General features: G+C 33.6%; 1 protein-coding gene across 1 annotated transcript; it reads right to left on the bottom strand.

Annotated features, from left to right (window-relative positions):
* Positions 1-5907: 5907 nt before the first annotated feature.
* On the bottom strand, positions 5908-22680 carry LOC123543029 (uncharacterized). The gene is made up of 19 exons (XM_045329092.2): positions 21997-22680; positions 21674-21756; positions 20122-20242; positions 19656-19784; positions 19253-19375; positions 18908-19026; positions 17198-17302; positions 15129-15255; positions 14487-14688; positions 13826-13970; positions 12991-13155; positions 12541-12608; positions 11797-11878; positions 11266-11335; positions 9450-9675; positions 8404-8494; positions 7844-7966; positions 6972-7201; positions 5908-6525 (listed from the first exon to the last, which is right to left on the bottom strand). The coding sequence occupies exons 1-19, from the start codon at positions 22426-22428 to the stop codon at positions 6389-6391; spliced, it is 2778 nt and encodes a 925-aa protein (XP_045185027.2). The 5' UTR covers positions 22429-22680; the 3' UTR covers positions 5908-6388.
* Between the last annotated feature and the right edge of the window lie 315 nt (positions 22681-22995).

Below are 22995 nucleotides of genomic sequence, written 5' to 3'. Positions count from 1 at the left end.
ATGAACCATTTTATAAAATAAAACTAACCTACTATATTGCCTTCTGGATTGGAGGGAATTCCAATTTAAATTTGTTAGGATGTTTGTGACTGTGCCCGGGGTCTTGCTGTAAATATTTACTACAAATCTCGCAGCTTGCCTCTGAATGCTTTCTAAATTTATCTATATTCTTCTGATGATAAGGATCCCAAACACTGGAACTATACTATAAAGTTGGTCTAACAATAGTGTTATAGGCAGCTGTTTTGGTACAACTCTTAGCAGAATGTATATTACGTTTTAAAGACTTTGACTTGCTTTACTAGATATTTTGTTTATATGAGGGGACCAAGATAAGTTAGATGTTACTTCTACACCGAAGTAAATAAATTGGCTGACAACAGACAGAGGCTGATCATGTAAGATATAGACAGTATTCACTGGTTTTCTGGACCTGACATTTGCATATGTTAAAAGACATCTTCCATTTCTGCTCCCATAATGATAGACTGTTTCAGTGACCAATAAGGTTTTGTAAAATACAATATGTTTGCAAATGTTTTGACTCTTGATAAATATGTAATTATCAATTTAATGTATTTAAAATGTTAGAAAGATAACAAATTTGCTAAAACTTTTTTTTCTAAAATTATGTCACTTGTATGGTGGTAATGCCAGTGAAAATTAACATGCCAGTTACCATCCTTACTCTAGCAGCGTTAAATGTGACATTTCCATATATGGAAAAAGAATATTTCATGTTGATTCTGGTTAATAAAGTCTATCGTCTTCTTAATCTAGCCTTACTTTCTTTTTTGTGCCTTAAGAAAAAGTGCTTAAAATTTTTCGCCGATTATTATATTTGTTTAAAATGAAGTCTGAAATATATAAAACTCCACAGGTCGCTCAACACGACAAAAAAAACGAAAAGTAAACGGTAGTGTAAGTGGATGCCACGTCCGCTCCCTATAGCCCCGGGTTGAGCAAAACAATATTTACATATGCTACAAGTACAAAAACAATTTAGACACATCAGCAGATGTGTTCGTACGGCGGTGTACACGGGACCTTCAATGATACAGTAGCGTGTAATTCCATGAAAAGCGGCGTATGGTCCTCAGATATAATAATGGGTTTGCTCTAAACGAGAAAACAATATACTTGTTAGGAATGTTTTGCATTGTCTCCAAAAAGTGATATTATAGTGGTACAATGTATATTTCGATCACGTGATATTGTTAAACAGATGACGAAAATCCCAGTCACTGAAAAAATGCAGTTGATAGATACAAGAACAGTTCGGGAGACAATAGAATTGCAGGTAAAATGGAAGTAAAATCATTGCAATACTTAAATAAAAATAAGTTATTTATTTACAAAAGCAATGTTATTAAAGTATAATTTTAATGACTAGGTTGATAAAAGTCTCTTAACAATATTGAGTACCTAAACTGATTTGGTCATTAGGCTTCCGGAAGAAAAATCCAGCAAGGATGAAATGAAATTAAAGTAACTGAAACAGGACAATCACCAAAAACAAGTCCACTGATGAATTATGTTAAGATGATATTTAAAAAAGAGCACTTACTGAAATAATATAAGCTTTATGTAACATCACATACGACCAACAGACAATATGAGCTAAGAAGCTCTAGTGCGACCAACATGGAATCCAGTATTAATTACCTGTGCTTATTTTACAACCCTTTAAATACTGAATGCCTAGCAAGGGAGCTACAAGCGCTATTTTTTACGTCGAGCCCCGACCCTCCACACCCAAAGCGGAAACCTATAGAAGCGATACAAAGACACAAGATACATTTTTTTTAAAATCTATATTTAGGACAGAGACTATGAAGTGAAATGATCATCATTAAGAACCAAGTAGAGAGGGAGAGTAGCGTCATCTCTGTAATTATTCTGAAAGACTTATCTCTGTGCCATGGCGATTGCTTTTTTTTTCTGGATAGATAACTTAAAATAATAAGGTCTTAAAATGAAACATCTTACATAGCAAAAGTGCTCTCTCTCGTTAACTTAAAGAAATATCGTAAAAACGTAGGAGACATATTGTCACGTGAGGTGTGTTAGCTCTTAAACCAAAGGAGCTATCTCCTTAACACTATTATAGATATCATTTAATTGTAATGAAACGCCGCTTTGCCTTATAATGCTATTTTTTAACGCTTAAGGGCGGGAAAATAACAACTGCTCACTGTGCCATGGCACGGGTGGAAGCAAATTACTTTGATCATAGTCTGTTACACTGCTCATGTTCACTTCTCAAACAGACAACAACAGTCACACACCAATATATTTTCGGGATCCCAAGAGTTATCGACCAAGGTGAACAGTTTTGCATATACCTGTAATTCGCTTGTTATGTTCTGCTACAAACAGCACTGTTTTCCCTAATGATTCTTAGCCATTTTCGAATTAAGACGAAGTGAAGTGAAGTGCAATGCGTACTGCTAGGACAATCGATATACAAAAAGGGATAATCTCAGTATAGGTATATGTACGGCTTAACATTAATAAGATCTGGCATATTATGTCACCACTTTGCGATGGATTTGACTTTGTAGGTTCGTCTGTCAGCCCGTTTGTCCATCAGAGACACACGCCCGAAAAAGTATATTACCTACCGTCATGAAATGTTATATGAATTTATATAACATTGCAAGTTTGTCACCTAAGGTTTTGGATTTAACCCACCTAAGCACAAAGTGCTCTGTGTAAGCTTTTGTGATAGCATTGTGTCCGTCCGTTGTCCGTGTTCATCCGTCGTTTAGACTTCCACCTTTAACACACTACAGATCACTGTTTTCGCCCGATCGTAATGGAACATAGTTAGAATGTTTGCCTTAATAATTTCTCCTCCAAGTATTAAACTGGTTAATCTTGGCTAAACACAAGGTCACTAGGTCAAATCATATAAAAACACACTAGATAGCATTTGTTTTCATGGATCTTTATGAAGTCTCTGTAGGACTGTTTACATCAAATAGGAACTGACTACTTAGTGTTACGCGTGAAATTGTCCAAAACGTAGTTCCATGTTGTTGATGATCAAATGTGGAATAATGAGTCATATAAGGATGTGACAGTTATATTTTTTTGGCTTAGTTTTATTGCTTATTGTATTGAAAAAGTTCTAGACCACTTTCATTGCAAATTTCCAGGTTTTAGTTTAATTCACAAAATGTCTACATATTGCTAAACGGCAAGTTTCATGGGAGCATTTTCAGAGGGTGATGTTTTTCAGAAAAGATTATCTTTTATTTTTCTTATCACAGTGTATATAACATTACATCTCAATACTTAATTATTTTTGGTAAAAAGACATGTTATACTAACTGGCTATATATGGTTTCATATCATTGAAATTCTCTAAACTACTGAAAATGAGGTCTCAAGATTTAATTGTTTAATATATGAAATAAAGAAGGATCTGAATTGGTATATTTTAAATAAAAGCAAAAAGAATAAAGTCTATACAAAATGAGTTTCAAGCTGCTTAGTAGTTTCAACTGTATTTGAACCAGTGACCTAGAATAGTGTTTTTAGGTCAGTTATCCCTCTTTCAAATGAGTTTTTAAAGCGATTAGAAAATATGGTTTCTAAAGTGTTGCCAAATCTTTTCTGTACCTTGGCCTAGCGACATTGGTTTTTTTACCTTAGGTTCCTCAGTTTTAAACTTAATATGACCATGTTTTAGCAGATCAGATAGAAAATATGGCTTCTGCAGTGTTAACAATGTTTTTGTATGATTTGAAATAGTGACTTTGATTTTGACCTCAGATGATCCAGTTTTGAAATTTAAATGGAATTCGTCAGGATAAATATTCTGATCATGTTTCAGATAGATCAAGTAAAAAATAATGCCTCTAAAGCGTCAACAAGATTTTTCTTTGAATTGACCTAGTTTTGGATTCCATATAATCCAGTTAAAAATTAAATCTAGATTCTTTAAAATTCTGAGCAGGTTTGTTGTAGATCCAGTGGAAAATATATGGCATTTAGAGTGTTAACAATCTTTTTTCTATGATTTCACTTCGGGACCTAGTTTTTATCTCATTATAACTCAGTTTCTTATTTGGTCTAGGTTTTATAAAGTCAAGCATTCTGGCCAGAATTCATATAGATCAGCTTGGAAGTATTGCCTCTATAGTGACATATTTTTGCCGTAGAGGATCCAATTTCAGCTTAAATTGTGCTGAAAATGCATTATACGTATAATTCTATTTTTGGTTTATATCAGAACTACTGTTTTAAACAATTTTTGAAGTTTACTTGTGGATATAATTATATATAAATGCATGCTTGTACATTCTTGCGTAAGAGTCAGTCCAAAGCTCTTTATCTAGTTTGATGTAAAGCTATATTTGTATGACATGGCTGCACACATTAAGCCAGGAGCCCTGTTTATTTTCAAAATGGTGATTCGTAACTGCCGTGAAACTTATTTTGTATAGTGATTTTGTATAGTGATTAGTTGTATTTGTTTCCGTAATGTTACTTTCCGCCATCTATTCGAAAAATACTTTACATTCTCAAGCTATCTCTTTCAAATAAAGACTTTAGTGTTGGTTCTTAGCTTTAAATCGCCGCCACCTCCTTTACGTCAACTGTTGTCTATGTCAACAAAAGAGAGCTCTCGATATATTGAAGATATATTTCAAACACGTAAATACGTATCTTCTTATCTGCGTTATGCATACGGTCCCTATAACTGTGTTTTCTCTTAGATACGTAATGTTTTCTCCTGGTATTGAAAATATAAAATATATCACATTTTCTTAAACTGATAGCTTTCAAACTTAAGAAATGTCTCTACAATTTAAATGTATTCTGTAGCCTGTAGCCTCTGAATTAACAGTGAAACGGCTTGCACTACTTTTGTGCACTAACGTTTTTCCACCAGAACACTATTAATATTTCTTTCCAAGGCAGTTTGGCAGTGCTCTTAGAATACATTTTCTAAAGATTATCTGAAATTATTTAAAGTTTGTGAGACATAAATTGCTTAGTTTTGATAGAGGTAATGACGGCCGCACTCATTAAAAATGCAAATATTTGACTTTATAGGGGTCTTGTTATTGACCGTTTATTTACCATTTAAATCCGATTGTAAAATAAAACTTTACCTAGTCCATGTAAACCGACATCATCCCACCCATACCACGAATCTAAACAGACCGAATGCTTCTCAAATTCTGTTTTTGCCCATCGTTACATTTATGTTACTTTTAACAAAACGTAAAAATTGACTATAAATAAACCATTTTAAGTACCCAAATACTAATGGGGCAAATTTCAAAAGTTTATGATAGACAATAATTCACATGCTTTTCTATCTTTTTAATACCAGATTAAACGAAAACTGAAAAATGTTACTAAAATACCGTGGTATGTTTGTACGTAAATGACGGTGACCATCTTTGAAGTACAAATGCTTGCCATTGTAAATGAAAAGATTGGTCGGTAATTCATCATATGCTTTTTCACAAGCCAAACAAAAGCCGGTTAAAAGTAAATCTTGGTTTACGCTTGTTAGCTTTGGCTTGTCTAAATCTTCTCGGGTCTACATTTTCTTGCGTTTTTAATTTCCACTATGTGCACTGAGACGTCGACTTCTGACTAGTAGGCCGGCAAAGCTATATCAGATGGATCTTAAATTGTTTGTACTTGAGCATGAAGAATATTTTACTTTTAAGATAACAGTTCATGTTCAGTGATAAAAAAACTAATCTATACCAGTGGACATAACTACTGTTTTTAGCAAAGTATAAAGGTTTTAAACACAAAATGTAATTAAGAAATTAATAAGTCAATCGACTGATCGATCGATTGGTAGGTCGGTCGATCCATCTATCGATCGATCGATCCATCCATTTATCCATCCATCTATCCATCAATCAACACAACTTCTTTTAACTGTTTAATCTGTTGAGAGCATTTGAAAGAACATTTTATAGAATAAGTAAAGCATTATATTATGTACAGTCTGCTTCTAACTGTCTGTCGCTATATTTGCAAAAAGTACATTGTGCGGATGGCAACGTCAAAAATAAGGCAAACACTTCCTTATTTTTCTGATTTTTAGAGGGTGTGGAATATGCTTAATTGCATATATTTCTAGGGGTTAACATTTTGGTCTTAAATAATACTTTCGTTCTGAAGCATACATTAATGCCATAATGCAAAATAACCACACAAGTGTTGCTAATTTATAACTTATTAAATAAACCAATGAATATCTGAGACGTGTTTAAAGATCACGAAAATACCCCGCCAATCTTCTGCTATCGTATGTTAACTTTTTTTTTATTAAGATATGACCTAATCTGGTCACTTCTTGCGTATCCAAGTTTCCGGAATAAGCAACAATTACGTCTGATATCAACGTTCACAATATCATGGATTTTAATCTGTTATTCTGCGTTTGGTCTGTATGATTAACAGTTACATCAATACCACATTCCTCCACAATGTCACATTCTACATCATATAGCTGTTGCAACAGAATTTCTATCTTTGTCCAACCTGTAATACACATGACAACACGAAACTAGTAACCAAAAACAATGAAAATGATACTTTAAATTTTAGATTTAAATATTGCCTGATGATTACTTCCTTTTTTTTACGTCCTTTCTTCCATTTCTGTAACGCAACTGCACACATAATTACTGCTTAACATCATTTGATAGCATATTTTAATGTCTAAAAAGCAGAATGATAATCACATATACAGTAAGGGGCAATAATAGGAAAGCAGGTTCGTGATGAAAAATTACATGTCTCGCTAAAGTTCACCGTTCATATTTTTTCTAACTGCCCTACTATCTTTGCCTTACATGTAATTCTTATATATTGTCATACTACAGTTGGAGAATATAGGTAATGATTAACGTTGTAGAATACTCGTTAATTAGATTTGTATTTGTAGGTTAATTTTCAGGATTTCTGAAATCTTTATGTATACTGACCTCTTTTCTTTATGTGGAAACGAATACCATCGAATCTGTTCAGTGTTGGAACTGAACTTTTTCGTTTGGTAACAAAAGAACTGATTGCCGAGAATCTAACTTCAGCACTTCGTAATCCATGCATTGTAGCTTTCTCCACCCAAGGGTGTTGCTTTGGTTTCTGAATAGTGCCGTCCTTTAGTAACTCCTCCATTTCGTTGTCGGATAGGGGAGCCGAAATCTCCAGACCACTAAATAAAACAAATATACAATCAAATCTGCAGCAACGCTTATTGGAAGCATAGAACACGATCAAGCAAAATAATAGAAACTCTGTTGGTTGAGTCTTTCATAAGAGGTAATGAATAGTGCAACAGCTTTAACGTCCACAGCGTTAGCTTAAGCGAAAACAAATTGATGGTTTTCATAATTTACAAGGATCAGACATAATAACACAAAACTGATATTAGTAAAACGACTGAAGAAGAGGCTCTTTGATCCAAGACAGGCTTCTCTTTAAAATGACCTTTCACTTTTTTTCCATGTAGTCCAGTCATGTACATTTATTAAGACCTATATACTGGTCAGCACGTTGGCAGAATGTTTTGTAAGATGAACATTGCTTTGTTATTTTGTTAAAAGGTACCTAGAGTATTAATCAGCATTTATTCAATCATATCATGTATACGAAATACATACATGCAGTCATACCGACGATCAAATCAGTGGAAATCTGATAAACAACCAATGACTTAGAATTTGCCAGTCCAAAATATATCATGTCACATTTTTAAAGGAGTAATCAGTTACTTAAATGGTTTTGCTCCCAATATTCCATTTACTTTACAGTAATTTTACTACATCTTCAGTAGCTGTATCTTTGTTATACATACGTTTCGGCGTCTATCCCGAGTCCTAGATCTTTAATTTTCTTCTCGACTGTAGAGTCAACTTTACCCTCCTTTTGGATCGTGTATTCATACATGAACATGTCAACTACAAACGCCGTCACAATACTAGAATACGATAATTTTTCTTAATGAAAATGCTTTACGTATGCAAATTGTTCAAAGAATCGAAAGATTGAACAGTGGTTTCGATTAGTGGGTATTTCTTTTCGTACATAATCATTTCGATCAAACAGGAAAGGTGAAAGCCACCCAAAATAACGTTACATTTAAGTAATCAAAGGACAAATTTTTAAACAGCTTTTCAAAAAAATATATAAAAAACTGTCTCTGTTACTTTTTACGAAATTTAACATCCTGACATTTTCTGAATGATCTGCTATTGATACTCAGTGTCTGTGCATCACTATGATCCAGAAGATGTGGTAGATGTCAGTTAGCAAGAAAATTAAAATACGTAAATAATTATACTGTAAACTTCACAAGATGTTATTAAACGAAATATGTAACAACTGTTATAACATTACAAATAAAAGAGTTCTTACTTCATGACAACGACGGAGACACACATAAAGAAGACGGCAAAATAGATTCGAGCCGCTTTGCCAGCAACCAACACATATCCTTGTGTAAGGACTTAAACATGTCAAGGAAATCATGATGATGATAATGATGATGATTGTAGAATATTCACGTTTAATTTAGTTTATACTAATTTGTTTTAGCTCGATTGTGATGGAAAGCTTTAAGCTTATTGGAACCACTCCCGAGTCCGCTGCCTGGAAAAACCAGTACTGGTGTCATATGAATGAACTAATAAAGTTCAATTCTGTAAGTGTAAGTATTAACGCGAATATTCAGAAATTTATGGAATCATATACGCTTTGAAATATTGAGTACATGGTAAATGAGCCGTGGCATGGGAAAACCAACATAGTGGCTTTGCGACCAGCATGGATCCAGACCAGCATGCGCATTCGCGCAGTCTGGTAAGGATCCATGCTGTCCGCTTTTAAAGCCTATTGGAATTGGAGAAATTGTTAGCGAACAGCATGGATCCTGACCAGACTGCGCGGATACTCAGGCTGGTCTGGATCCATACTGGTCGCAAACCCACTATGTTGGTTTTCTCATGGTGCGGCTCAAATGATGAATATGACTGGATTTTAGTACGAATAGAGGTCATAACTAGAAAGTAGGAAGAACACTAATTAAGATCGTCTACCTACGACTGTTTGCAACATCTTAGAAACCATAAGCTAATGTAAAGTTGTCTTGCTTTTTATTAAATTGCTGTTTTAAAACAAGTTTTACTCATCTGCGATAGCAAGCTTTCAAACAATCTTGATTTCTTACCAGTTTTTTGCTTATTTAAAACTAAATACATTGACGTCTAAAGCAGATCAGGAGCACGAATTATTACTAAATAGGACGAAATATGTCAAACAATTCTGATAAACAGTTGACTACACATTTTCTTTTTACCTCCACCCTGTCCCTGGCACAGGATAGTAATAATAAACGTTAAGCTATACTAACTAAAGTATGGCAGACTGAAAAACAAATTTATGATGAAAAAAACCAAGGATACTATGCCAGTTATTCTCGAACAGAATCGTTGACAAAACAAGTACAGAGCTGATGAAATCGTTGAAATTCAGACTGCAGTATCTGGACTCGTAGAAAGCACTACCTTTCAGCTCTAGTGCACCACAATACATCTCCTCTAATGTTTCATTTGTTACATTATGAGTATGGTCATTGATCTTTCCTTGAAAAACTTCTATGCCGATGATTGCAAATATGTAAAATATTATCTGAAATAAAAAAATGAAGCAAAGAACTGAAACGAAAGAAACTAAAATACCAGTTAAAAGTACATATATATAAATTTACATATGGTGCGATATCACCAAAAACATGTGAACTCGCGGTGATGTACGAGTAGAGCGCTTTTCCCTAACCGGTGATAGCTGATTGGAATTTCGGTGGGAGAGGAATCTGGCCATGGTTTCCGCGGTTTCTACAATCAGAGGTTCGGATCAGGTACAAAGAAAACATATATTAAACGTAGTTAATTTACATTATTAGAACCTTTTCTACAATTGATGTAAGATTTGGATTTGTTATAACTTTAAGTGAAGTCTCTGAATAAAGATACTACTATTGTATGCTCAGTATGCCAAGTTTCATTATATTTCATGAACAATGCTTTTACCAACGAGATAATAGAATATATAAATAAAACAAGAAACGTGGAAATTCCACGAAAACCAGGTTTTCAATTGCATCACGCCAACATGTTCTTTAAAAATGGTCATATTCTATTATGCATATATTTTGTATTATAACTATGACCATATGTTTCTATTTTTAGTGGCCCAATGGCATTAAAATGACCCTTTTATCACCAAAAAAAAAAAAAAAAAAAAAAAAAAGAAATATAAATTTTTGAATCTCAGTGAGATTTGAACCGACACCCCTCCGTTCCACAGCACAAAATCTATTTTTATTTCAAATATTCAAATATGACACTTTTTTATTTTAGCTATATTGATCTTGACCCTGATCCATATGACCTCAAATACATTCCCAACCATTTGTGTTTGATAAAAGCTATCTACACACCAAGTATACTGACAATAAGTGTACCCAAAATAAAGATATTGAGTAGAAGCCATTTTCCTATTTTTAGTAACAGTCGCCCCAAATTTCATTCAAAGCTAATTTTTCAGATAAGCTTGCTAAACACAAAGTTTGGTGGCAGTAAGTAATTCCAAACTAAAATTATAAAGCCGAAACCACCTTTTTAATGATCACACTGAGAAAAAATTCTAGTTTTAGTAACTGTGACGTTGACCGTGCCCAAATGGCATTAAAATGACTTTTTTATTACAAAGAAAAAAAAAGAAAAAGAAACAAAAATGGATCTCAGTAGGATTTGAACCGACACCCTTCCGTCCCACTGACTAAAGAGTAGCTTTTGACCCAACGCTCAAGGCCCCTGCGCCACCGTAGAATTTTCTAAGTATGAAGATTAAATAAGTTTACCCTGACCTTGAACTTGACCCCAATGACCCCATATACAATCCCAACCTTGGTTTTTCTATAACCTACCTATAGGCTAAGTTTAATTCCAAAACATCAAACTAAAGGTATTGTCCGGAAATCAGTTTTTCTATTTTTAGCAAAAGAGACATTGACCTTGACTTAAATGACCCCAAATACAATCTCAACTTTTATCTTCTAACCATCTCTCTACAGGCCAAGTTTGGTGTCTATAGCTTGTTCCAAACTAAAGTAATTGCGCGGAAACCAAGCGCCCGCCCGCCCGACGACACAGCCCAATCTAATAACTTGTTTTCTACGAAAACCTGGTAAACAAGAATTTAAGAATGACAACTTACAAACAGAATGCCACAGTACATAACTATGGATAAAGAAATGTTGACTAATGTATCCGTTATGATTTTAAACCTGAAATAATATAATAAGTTATTAGTTTTCAGCATCGGATACATTTTCTTAAACAAAACCAGCCATGACGATAAGAAAAAAGTATTTAAGTTTACAGACATAAGACATAACAAACCGCATATATATATATATATATATATATATATATATATATATATATATATATATATATATATAAATTGCTTATGTATGTTGCAGTAAGATACCACCAATGGCAATGGTAACAAAACAGCTTGTATCACAGTTTGGTTTGTTCTTTAACTAAATAAAAGGCACTGAAGAAAGGGTGTGGTGGTATCTGGAACAAATTTGACTGTATATTGCATTGACCTTTGTTTCACATCAGATTCTAAAATAAGTCATGAAAATATCTTATTTTGTACTGGAGGGATATCAATTAAGATTTGATAAACAGGAAGTTATAGTTATCCTCGGCGGTATATTAGAAAGTTGATCTTTACCTTTTGATGTGCACAAGGAGGCGTAGGATTCTAAAGATTCTAATTATTTGTATAATCTTTGATGTTTCTGTAAAAACAACACCTTGAAAGGAAAGTAATTTAGTCATTAATACACATCGAAAATATAAACAATACAAAATGTATATGTAATTATTTTCGTCCACAGGAATATCTTATATTAGTGAATATAAAGGACATTAAACCGATTTCAGATAAAAGTAAACAATGCACTGATCACGAACACTTTCCTGTTATAAGACTTGTTTTAGAAATCAGTGAACTGACTAAATCTATTGAGTGAAATAAACTTCTGTTGCCAGTAACTTAAACTGATCTGTTAAATATCTTTAGTAATTTAGTTATACAGACAGTGTACAATGTGAAGATAATTTATTTGAATATGGTAATGTAACAACATACAGTGTTTTACAAATAACAACCCGAATGGAAAAAAAAAATAATAATCAAATATCATATTTATATTTCGCTGATCCTAACTTCGAATTTAGAACTTTTATATTATGGACCGGAACTTGCTAAATATGGAAAACTCTCTAATGCATCAGTAATATGAGTCAAACAAAAGAAATGTTAATAGAGACGAACATTTGAACCTAATTATAATTATACAATATCATCTCAGGTAATACATATTCATTAAATTTGGTTATAAATATTCGTCGCTATAAATTCTTTAAAAAGTTCCTATGTTCATCTGGAGGAAAGATCCTTTAGTGTTTGTACCTTGATATGGGTAGACATAGCTTGTGATTATAAAAATGCAAGATGCTGATGTTATGAAGACATCAAACCTGAAAAAAAATAATGTGAAATAATTTGAAACAAAACACAAATTTGCATTTGAATGTATTAAAATATATCCATTACACATTTTACAAACATAACCATGTAGGACATGCTGGAGTGGAGTTAGAAAAACGTACAAATGACGGCCTGAAATTGCTTTGTAGATTTAGATAAGTTATTAATGGGGTGGCGTTTCTATTTCCCGTTTGTTTACTGTTCAATAAAAAGTTGAAAAACCTTTGCTTTGCGAAATATTTTGTAAACGTATGTTTTCATTTATCGGTAGATATATATAAAAACACTTTGAAAGTCTTGTCAGTATGAAAAGAAATGTATCTAATTGTAGTTATTATAATAGTAATAAATAATATGAAATATGCAATTTACCAATTGCTAAATCGCTTGAAGTATCTCAATGGTCCGTAAGTGAAAACTTTTATCAGGATCTCCAGAAAAAACAGGCAGCAGAACGGGACGTCGATATGTGCAACGTCGAACCCAATAAGGAATACCTCGATAATAACGACAATATCGTACATAAACTTGAAGAAACTATTTAAATAAAGACATATATGTTTTAATGATTGTTGCAAATAATATGTAAATAATACGAGCAAATGGCTGTAAAAGGTGATGCACACCTTAAGGAAATGTGCTTAACAACTTGCAGTGGCGCACCAGGAATCTAAGTGAAAGAAGCCAAGATTCATTATGCGATTTTCTTTGTTCTATTTATTTATTTATTTGGGTTTTACGGCGCACCAACACAGTATTGGCTATATGGCGCCAAACAGGACTACAAATTTTGGTTCCACATCTCATTTACATCGAAATAAAAACATTCTACCGCAGGTAAAACTAATCAGATTTTATCTCTGGCGTACATAGGTTCACAACCTGGGAACGATAAAATGGGCAGTGAAACCAAAATTAAGTATACCCGACTTGTCAGGGTGATGTAAAACAAAATAAATATTATTTCCAAATTAAATAGGCGGTCAGTGAAAGCAACTTAATATTTTCCTCTAACTTAGATTCTAACTAACCATGATACTATGCACTCTGTAAAAAGACCCTTGACAAACAGTATGCACCGTAGCAAGATAATAACAGATCCGGTTTAACCGAGTCTGTTCATCATGATATGTAATGTGATGTGCAGCATCTCACGCGTCAACTAGTAAGTACATAGATGACAAAGAGATTGTAAGGATATACGTACACACTATCTACGAAAGTTTTGAGGTATTCTGCTGGAGTGGAATTATAGATCTTCGGAAACCATTTTTCTAGGTATGTGGTCCGATCAGCAACTTCTGATACAGGTACATTTAGGAGATCAGCAACGTTCATAAATTCTCGTCTACCTGTAAAAACGTTACTCAGTTGCTGACACCATACTAGGTGTTCCGTCAAAGTGTAACACTTTGACAAAAATAAAGCGATATTAAGACTTGATTCATTTGCATTTATTTCAAGAGCGTGATAGAATAATGGTCTCCACTGAAAATTTCCTCTAAATTTTCTGACGTTCTTTGATTGTCGTTTTATAATTACAGCTGAAGAAAACTATCCGGAATAAAAAGACAACACATAATTCTATTCCTATAAAACTTTCTATGAACCACTCTCGAAAAGACACCCTTTGTTTCCCCAATTTTTCTCATACCGTCTGAAAAATGCGCCTGAAAGTAATCACATCTTTATGTAATATTTTTCCTTATCTCTCATTAAGCTGCGATGTGCAGTATCTCACGCGTCAACCATTAAGTACATAGATGACAAAGAGATTGTAAGGATATACGTACACACTATCTACGGAAGTTTTGATATTTCAATATTTGCAAACAAAAACTATGAAAAACGTAGTGCAAAATTTCAACCTATATGTCCAGAGCGGTTCATATCCAATATCAGCATGAGTAGGTCTATCTGGTTCTTGGAGAGCTTCGGCTGTGCAAGGGTCATAAGACGCTTCCAAATCCTGTATGTAACCATGTCCTCTCCTTTATGATTGATCTTGATCACATCAAACGCTTGAACCAGTTTCTTCTTCTTGTCTCGAGCGCTTGTCTTTATTTCAACCTGTCATTATTGTTATCATTATTGCCATTGTCAGTTATCAATTTGAGTTCTTTATTAAACACCAACAAATACAACAACAACAGCGATAACAGAATTGATCATTCTTTAAAGTGTATGTGCATAGTAAAATGTTTTTAGATAGTTTCTTTAGTGAACTTTTCAATTTGTCTTGCTGCAATAACGAAAGAATTAAGTCACATAGTTATCAGCTGACATTTAATTAAGGTATTACCTGAAACATACATGTACATGTTTCAGCTACAATAAACAGGATTTTTCCACAACCAGAGGAAACTAAAGGCAGTAGCAAGTGCAGTCTATCATATGTAAAAGTTTCCTTATATTCTTAAACCACAAACAGTATCTTTGAATGATTACTTTCCTTCGGGAAATGAAATATAGAATTAATCTGTTGTCTGTAATTTCCGCGAGAAACTTACCTTCATGTTTTCGTTATAACTGTGATAGGCGACAGCAAGGAAGACGTTAAGAAGCAGGTAGAAGCAGACAAGTATGTACACGAAAAAGAAGGCACAATAGAACCTGCTCTTCTCTACAGCCGGCATCCTGAAACAAGAAATTAATCCAGTTTTATTCAGGCATAATACTGAAAAAATAAGAGATAAGTCCAAGTGTGTTGAATACGACACGACAACATTCAAGCATATATTTAAACATGACTTAACCATCGAAGAAATAATTAATTTATTTAAAATGGGGGTCCCTAGAAATAACAGCTCACTTTTTCGTCATAATGTTATTATACATGCGGTAGGAAGATACTGTCAAAGCCACATTGAAGAAAAAACATCTTTGCTGAAAGAAGAATGTTTAGACATTATACAGTTGCATATATATCGTTTATGAACAGAACAGTTATTTTGAATTTACTCAAGCAAATGAGAACAATGTGCTGTAAGAAACAAATCATACTGGATTTTGACAATACCAAGGATGACAAAATGAGAACTCTAACTGGACTTTATACATATAAGGGGCAAAGTAAAAACAATACAAACTCGGACAATGAAGACATCGGGAGCCTACGGTCTGGAATATACAATAAATTGTTGTCAACACATTTCAGAGTGAGCAAATCAAATGTGCGACGAGTAATTGTGACTGTAAGGCTAGCACTGATCTTGGAATTGAAAGTATCGCTAGATACACTATTATTTCACAACAGCATACAAGGCCACTTTCAAGACCATTATTTGGTGCTGATAATGATGAAAGGTTTGTGGTTTTAGATATTTGTTTTTAGAAAAGTGGTAATTTTAAGTTTGAACCTATGGCGACTGGGCATTTCAGTACCATAGCAGGATCATTCTTTGCTGAAAGTAAAAAATATTGATGCATCAATATTGAAGCACATGATTTGTTCAAATATTGAGGACATACTTTGTGAAAGAGAAAGATATATATTGTAGATCGGTGATTCCGTTTCATTGTTAGAAGATCTCAGTTTACGCACAGGAGTGTCAGTGTTCATGACAAAGATGCGAAACTGACGCAAATAGATGGCGCTAAGTCGTTTGATGACTTGATTCAAAGGTTGATTTAATTAGCTCACCGGGACATACATTAACATTCAGTCATTATCTTTAACAGAAAAATAATTAGTATAAGGAAATATGTACATCCAAACGCATCCACACTTTCAAAGGACTAACATTCTTAACGACATTGTTCCTAACCTGTGAAAACTATTTCCAATATGACAAAAGTTTTTCAGTCTTTCAATCGTTATATTTAATGAGACTGTTTGATGTTTATTTAGCTGAAGTAAATGACCGGTTTTAAGGTTATCACTAAATCAGGACATTCGCTTCTAATTAGTATTTTCAAACTGTTCTGTTTCATCTTTTCCCACCATAGGTCATGTGAAAACTATTAAAGACTACATATATCTTTAAATACTATCTCGCATAGATTAAGCATTAAGCTTGGACGATGTGGAATTGTTATGCTCAAATCAATATTTGAGCATTATGAATCGTTTGCTACATGATATAAAGCAGTTGCTTAAACATATAATTTTTCTGTCTTGTAATAGTTATAATGACCGCAAAACAGCTGCATGTATGTTTAAGGTTTTATCACTATTCACGGCAAGTATGAAGTCACAAGAAGTGGTTATTGACACAGTTATAAGGTCAATAAATATTTAGAAGGTCTTTTGTGAACAAAGAACGCAACTAAAATGACCGCGAAATCCTTTGACAGAGTCTCTTCAGGAGAGGTAATGGAACATATAAACACTCTCACGTCTCTCTAGAAGCGGATCCAATTGAACTATTACAAAAATGACGTTGAGTTGACTCCATGATACAAAAGAACTAGAAAAAAATACAACACTGAGTTCGAGTACGGAGCGACAAACAACAGTCAAAGCAAGAGTTATAAATCTAAAAATAAGATCTTTAAAGTTAAGTTTGACAATACTTCTGCTGTCATATCATGGGTTACCATATCAGCAGGATTCTACGGTATTTATATAGTTACATACATGACATCAGGGTTGTTTGAAGTTGTAACGAGCACATACAGATCCCACACACTATCCATATAGTTCTTGAAGTAGTCTTTGCCGTCCGGGTACTTCATATCGTTTCTAAAATCATCAAAACAGATAAAGGAAGCAAAAGCTATTTTTAAATTGATTATTTTTAAAGACTAATGAAACACTTCTCACCATCTTTCCGCAATTTTTAAATTGGAAACTTATATTTAACATCATGAACGACATTAAATAATATCCTGAATCCATGTTACTATTTTTAGAATATAGAAGTAACTAAATCAGTTTCAACTGGAATTTATCATAGAAATTAATCCAAGGCATGCTATTGCTGAACACAAAAATGCAAAAATAATAATAAAGCAGATACTAGCTCGAAAGGTTTTCCAGCAAGCATTTTCTTTTTAACGTTATTTTCGTAAAAAGTTGTCACTACTAAGTTAAATATCCAATAACAATATTGAGATGCAGTTGTTAAACTATTCCATATCTTTGCGTCAAATACATAATCTGTATAAAACTTTCCGCTTTGCGCCTACAAATCCGTCATAAAGCTTCAAAGTTAGCATTATATCATCCCAAAACATGTACACATAATAACAATACCATTTTAGTGCCCTCCACAAACAAATTTTGTTTTTACTTTAAACATTTATTGACCCATTGCTTACAAACTTTAGTCGGAATCAATTTTCCTCATATTCTTTGTAAAAATAGGTTGAGCAGAAAGTATCTAAAGCATGATCGTACAGGTAATGTCTACCGCATGATTATGATCATAGGGTCATAGGGTTCACATATATAATAAAAGGTTTAAAACAAAGAAAGAATGTACCTAGTTGTATATTTTGTCCACAGATCAAAAACGAAATAGAATTAAACACGTAAGGCCTGACGTATTGCATGATAGGAACAGAAGTAAACGCTTTTGAAAAACTGCTTTTATTATCCGTTAACCATATCTGTTCACACAGCTTTCAAAGTCGTTTATTACTTTACCAAAAGTTCGTGAGAATTACTCACGACTGCTATTGTAGCGCGTTCAAGATGGTTGTAGTTGTAGGCTTTAAATTCAGACTAGGAAATGACTTAGAACGGCCATTACGATCAGCACGGTTCTTGTTGTACGGTCAAGAGAACATCTTTTAAGAGAAATTTGCATTACACTTTACAATCAAACAAGAGAGTTTAGTTCAGGAATGCAATATAAAAATGAAGAACGGTTCTTGTGGGTTGCTTTAAAATCAGGCAAATGTAAATAGTCTAAAACCGTTCTTGAAGGAACTTCTATGGTCGAATGGTTAAGATGGAAGACATCGAATCACTTGCCTCTTACCGATGTGGGTTCGAAACCCCGTTTAAGGTGCAGAATTCTTCATATAAAGATGACATCCAACTGACTTACAGATGGTCGTCTTTAAATAATGCCGAGAAGGACCCCTGGGAAGTTCTTTCACCATCACAGGTTAGAAAAGTCGCCAAATCACCTAAATTGTGTTAGTGTGACTCGAAATCCAACGAAAACAAAACAAAATAGAGATTTGTTTTTCAAATATTGGAAAAGGGATAACAGTTCAAGGACGTGCCTGTGATACCCTTTAATTCAGCCAAATCAAATTGTTCAGAACTTTTCTTACTGTAATTATGTGATAACGCCTTAGACCAGTGAAGAGAAAATAGTACACTATGAAGACATACCTGTGACTGAACATCTGGTAGGCGATCAATGCAAACACGAATATAAAGAAGTAGAACAGGAACAGAACATGTACGATCTCCTTGATTGTCCTACGCATATTTCGCCATGCTCGTCGTATCTAATAAGGCAAAGAAAAAAAACTACATGAAATTTAGAAAGCTGATATTTTTATCTTGAAACAATCGAAGACAAAATGATATTTTATTTATATTAATCAAAACTTATAAATAATACATATAAAGGAACATTTACAGAAAGGGAAACGTCTGCTGTATACAAACTTGATGGAAAGTACCTACATGTAAGTAAGTCTATTAGCCTAACAATATCACACGAATTCGCACCTGTCTTCCATCTGAAAAGTTGACTATAAGGAGAGGCCTGAGAACTCTGGTATATCTCACATCTCGTCCATCTGGAATAACTTGCTTTAGTATGACGAACAAAAGCATGTCAAGAATCGTCAACTGAAAATGAACAGTTTGGTAATAACATATTTAAGGAAAATTTATTTTCCCAAGTATTTTAAAGACAAAAAAAAAAAAGGTTCCCAAGTATTTTAAAAACAAAAAAAGATTCAGGTTATAAGAACATTAAGATATTTTAACTCAGTTATGAAGACAATTTGTAACCATATATTATTTCTCTAATAAGAAATCGAATTACGTAAGCGCAAACAGCAGATATTTTGAAATAGACGTATCATTTATGCTACAAAGGTCAAAATGAATTTAAAGATGAACTTACCACGAGTATCCCGATAATGAAAATGTTTTTGACATCTTTGAAGAAAGATTTTGTTCTCCTCCAGTGAAAATTATGGCATGTTCTGATCGTAAAATAAACGAGACACACACCCTCCACAAACATTGTTACCTTTATATAAAATCAGTATATAACTGTGTAATTGTAGTCTACAGTAAACCTAATTAATGATTTATTAAAACATGGACAACGATCAAGTAGTAAAGGACAGTAATATAATCATTTGAAAGTTTGTATTAATGTCAGCTTTGGCTTATAAATAAGACACGTGACATCTTAATATTGAAACAGATATTATAAACAATGAAAAAAAAATATTTAGATACAGAAAGCGAAAGTTTGATCCTGTTAATTATGCTTACGTTTAGAAGTACTTATGTTCTTTTTATTGAATTATAGATCATTTTATCTAGAATGACTTTCTAAAAATGCAAAGAAGCTTTATTACAGAATAGTGTATTGCAAAACCCTGAACTGCTGGTTCTTCGAACACGACGAGACTTAGGTCTACAATGATAGCTATATACAGCAGGTATGTCAGTGGCCATGACTTGTACCGGTTATATGACCTGCAATATAATAGTTATTGTGATTAAAGTTTACACTTATTTGTTAAAGAATTTAAGGCATTTATTTGCTATTGAAGGTGGTTTCAGAGTGTTTATAAGCGATGTTAATCAAAAGGTCACCAGAACAGCATCAAGGACCCTTAAGGTTCTTTGTCAAAACACTGATATTCAGATTAAGTGACGACAATTCTTTGATTTATATACATTACCCACTGCAAGAGAAAATCCATCGGATAAAAATAAGGTTCTGTTTAACTGTGATTATTTCTATTATCTGTAAGCATTACCATCAACGCCAAAATCTAATTTTCATCAGATTTAGGTTTTTGCTGGCCAGGGTTGATGTATATAAATAAGTTAGAATTGTGTCCCCTTAATTTGAGTCTTTCAAGGATGGTAAATCGGGAAAAATCATATAGTCGTGTCAATACAGTATTAATCTCTGCCAGCATAATAATTAGGGTTAGCAATAATGATAGTTCTTTCTGAAGTTTAGGTGTCCATGTTCTAACGACACCATTTTGTTCTTGATTTTTTTACGAACGACGCCAGATCGCTCGTACATCCCCTTGATATTATTGCATTAATGTTGTTTATAAGAAAATACGTTTTTTTCTATCTTCATAAGACATAATTGAGCCGCACCATAAGATAACCAACATAGTGCGTTTGCCACCGGCATGGATCCAGACCAGCCTGCGCATCTGCGCAGTCTGGTCAGGATCCATGCTGTTCGCTTTCAAAGCCTTTTGCAATTAGAAAAACCGTTAGCGAACAGCACGGATCCTGACTAGACTGCGCGGATGCGCAGGTTGGTCTGGATCCATGCTGGTCGCAAATGCACTATGTTGGTTTTCTCATGGTGCGGCTCATATAGTGAATGTAAATATTTGGTAATTACTTTTCTGTTCAGAAAATAGGGGAAACAAACCGAGTGCGTCAAATTAACACAACGGCCGCATAAATGTGCTTGTATAATTACATACCATTGTGATGTTATTTTTTACGGGTAAAAGCATTGAAAGCTGAATTATAGTTTGACTAGTCTAAACATACAATCAGCAACCACGGATTTTCAAACTCACACTGGTTTAATATGCCAAAACTGAGTGAATCCATTAAGTAGATCATCGTTTATTTGGGAAATGTGGGGGTCGCCTATGGTTACCTACAGTTTTACTTGTTAAACTTAAAATTGGCTATAGATCACTCATTCATCTTCTAATGAATTAAGTTATGACTGTGCGCCGTTTCTGCAAAACTTAATTTCATTGTAAGGTCAATAAATGATCTATACCCTATACATAATGTTCTGCCAACTGTACCTCATGTTGATTTATTAACAAATAAGTGTTTGGAATGTTGCTGGTATGCTCGAGTATTTTCTAGAACTTGTCATTTTCTGTTTTTATTATTCCTCTTTTTACGTACCTGACGTATTTTGGCTCAGTTTTTATATCAGTGGTCCTTCCTTCCATTGCATCATGCACCAAGGTTGCAGCTAATCTGAGATCCTTCAAATAAAAAATGAGATTTATGGTTTTTATATTGCAGTTTAATCCAGTTGGTCTTGTCGTTGTAAATTTGTATAAGAATAGAGCATACGATTGTTAAAATCATAATGTTTGTTATTTCATTTTCGTACTTGTTAGAAAACTTATTTTTAATGGTGCAGAAGAATTAAAACATAAAATAAATCGAAGCAAATGTTTCGAAAAGATAGACGTGTTGCATGATAAACTTATAAAACTTACGTCATTGCTGATCATTTTTTCACTACCTATTTCAATCTTTCTTCGTGAAGTTCCTGTTTTAGGAACCTGAAGGTAGTCCATATATTTGTAATCGTCGTTAGTAATGGTTTCAACATTTTCTGAGAATGAAGTCTTCTTTCGCCTCAAAGTGACTTTACTATCGTCGTCATTGTCTTTTTCTGTGTTGTTGTCATGGCAGTAATTTTCGACGACAATGTTTGGAATATTTGGAATTTCACACCTATTGTCCTTTCCCCATTTCTTATCATTAGAGTTAGTCTGTTTCTCTTCAATTAGAATATCTGTCTCATATATAACAGGAAGTTCTTTAACGTTTCCATCTGGCATTTGGTCGCCAACACATTCAGGGCACTCGTGAACCGGAAATGAAATGCAACCATTGGAAAGTTTTAGATCAGTGTTGTCGTTCATAATTGAACTTTTAAATTGATAAATAATCAACAGTTTGGATATGCAATAAAATTACCACACAAGAACACATTAACACAGGTTAAGTGTCTCTAATCAAATGGTTGTTGGCTGTTTTCATCCAGCATGTACATTGCAACTAGCGTATTTTTAAAACGTGTATCCATATTTCACACATTTTGTCCGCAATAAGCCGCGTAATAATGATACATCGTTGAGATATAACATGATATGTTGATTGCGCTTGTGGTGAACAATAGAAGTATATATGAGACACATACTTAGCAACGGATGTATCTTAATTGTATAATATATTAGTTTCCGAATTTATTATGTCCGGTTATTGATAAAATTAGGTCAAATTATCATTGAAACGGATATAACTAGAGACGGCTTATCACAAAATTAAAATGTGTTCGAATATTACATAATTTAGTTTTGCGGAAAAATGTAAGTGATTAAAACATATTGACGTAAGCGGGCGACTGCAATAGCAAACTCAGTTACAAAATGTGTTGTTTTTTTCATGTGGTGTATTAATGTCTTTTCAAACCCGCAGATAATTTACAA

Source organism: Mercenaria mercenaria, chromosome 1 (assembly GCF_021730395.1).
Source record: "Mercenaria mercenaria strain notata chromosome 1, MADL_Memer_1, whole genome shotgun sequence".
Classification (NCBI taxonomy): Eukaryota; Metazoa; Mollusca; class Bivalvia; order Venerida; family Veneridae; genus Mercenaria; species Mercenaria mercenaria.
Note: the sequence above shows the minus strand (reverse complement) of the source record. Positions and strands in the feature narration are given on the sequence as shown.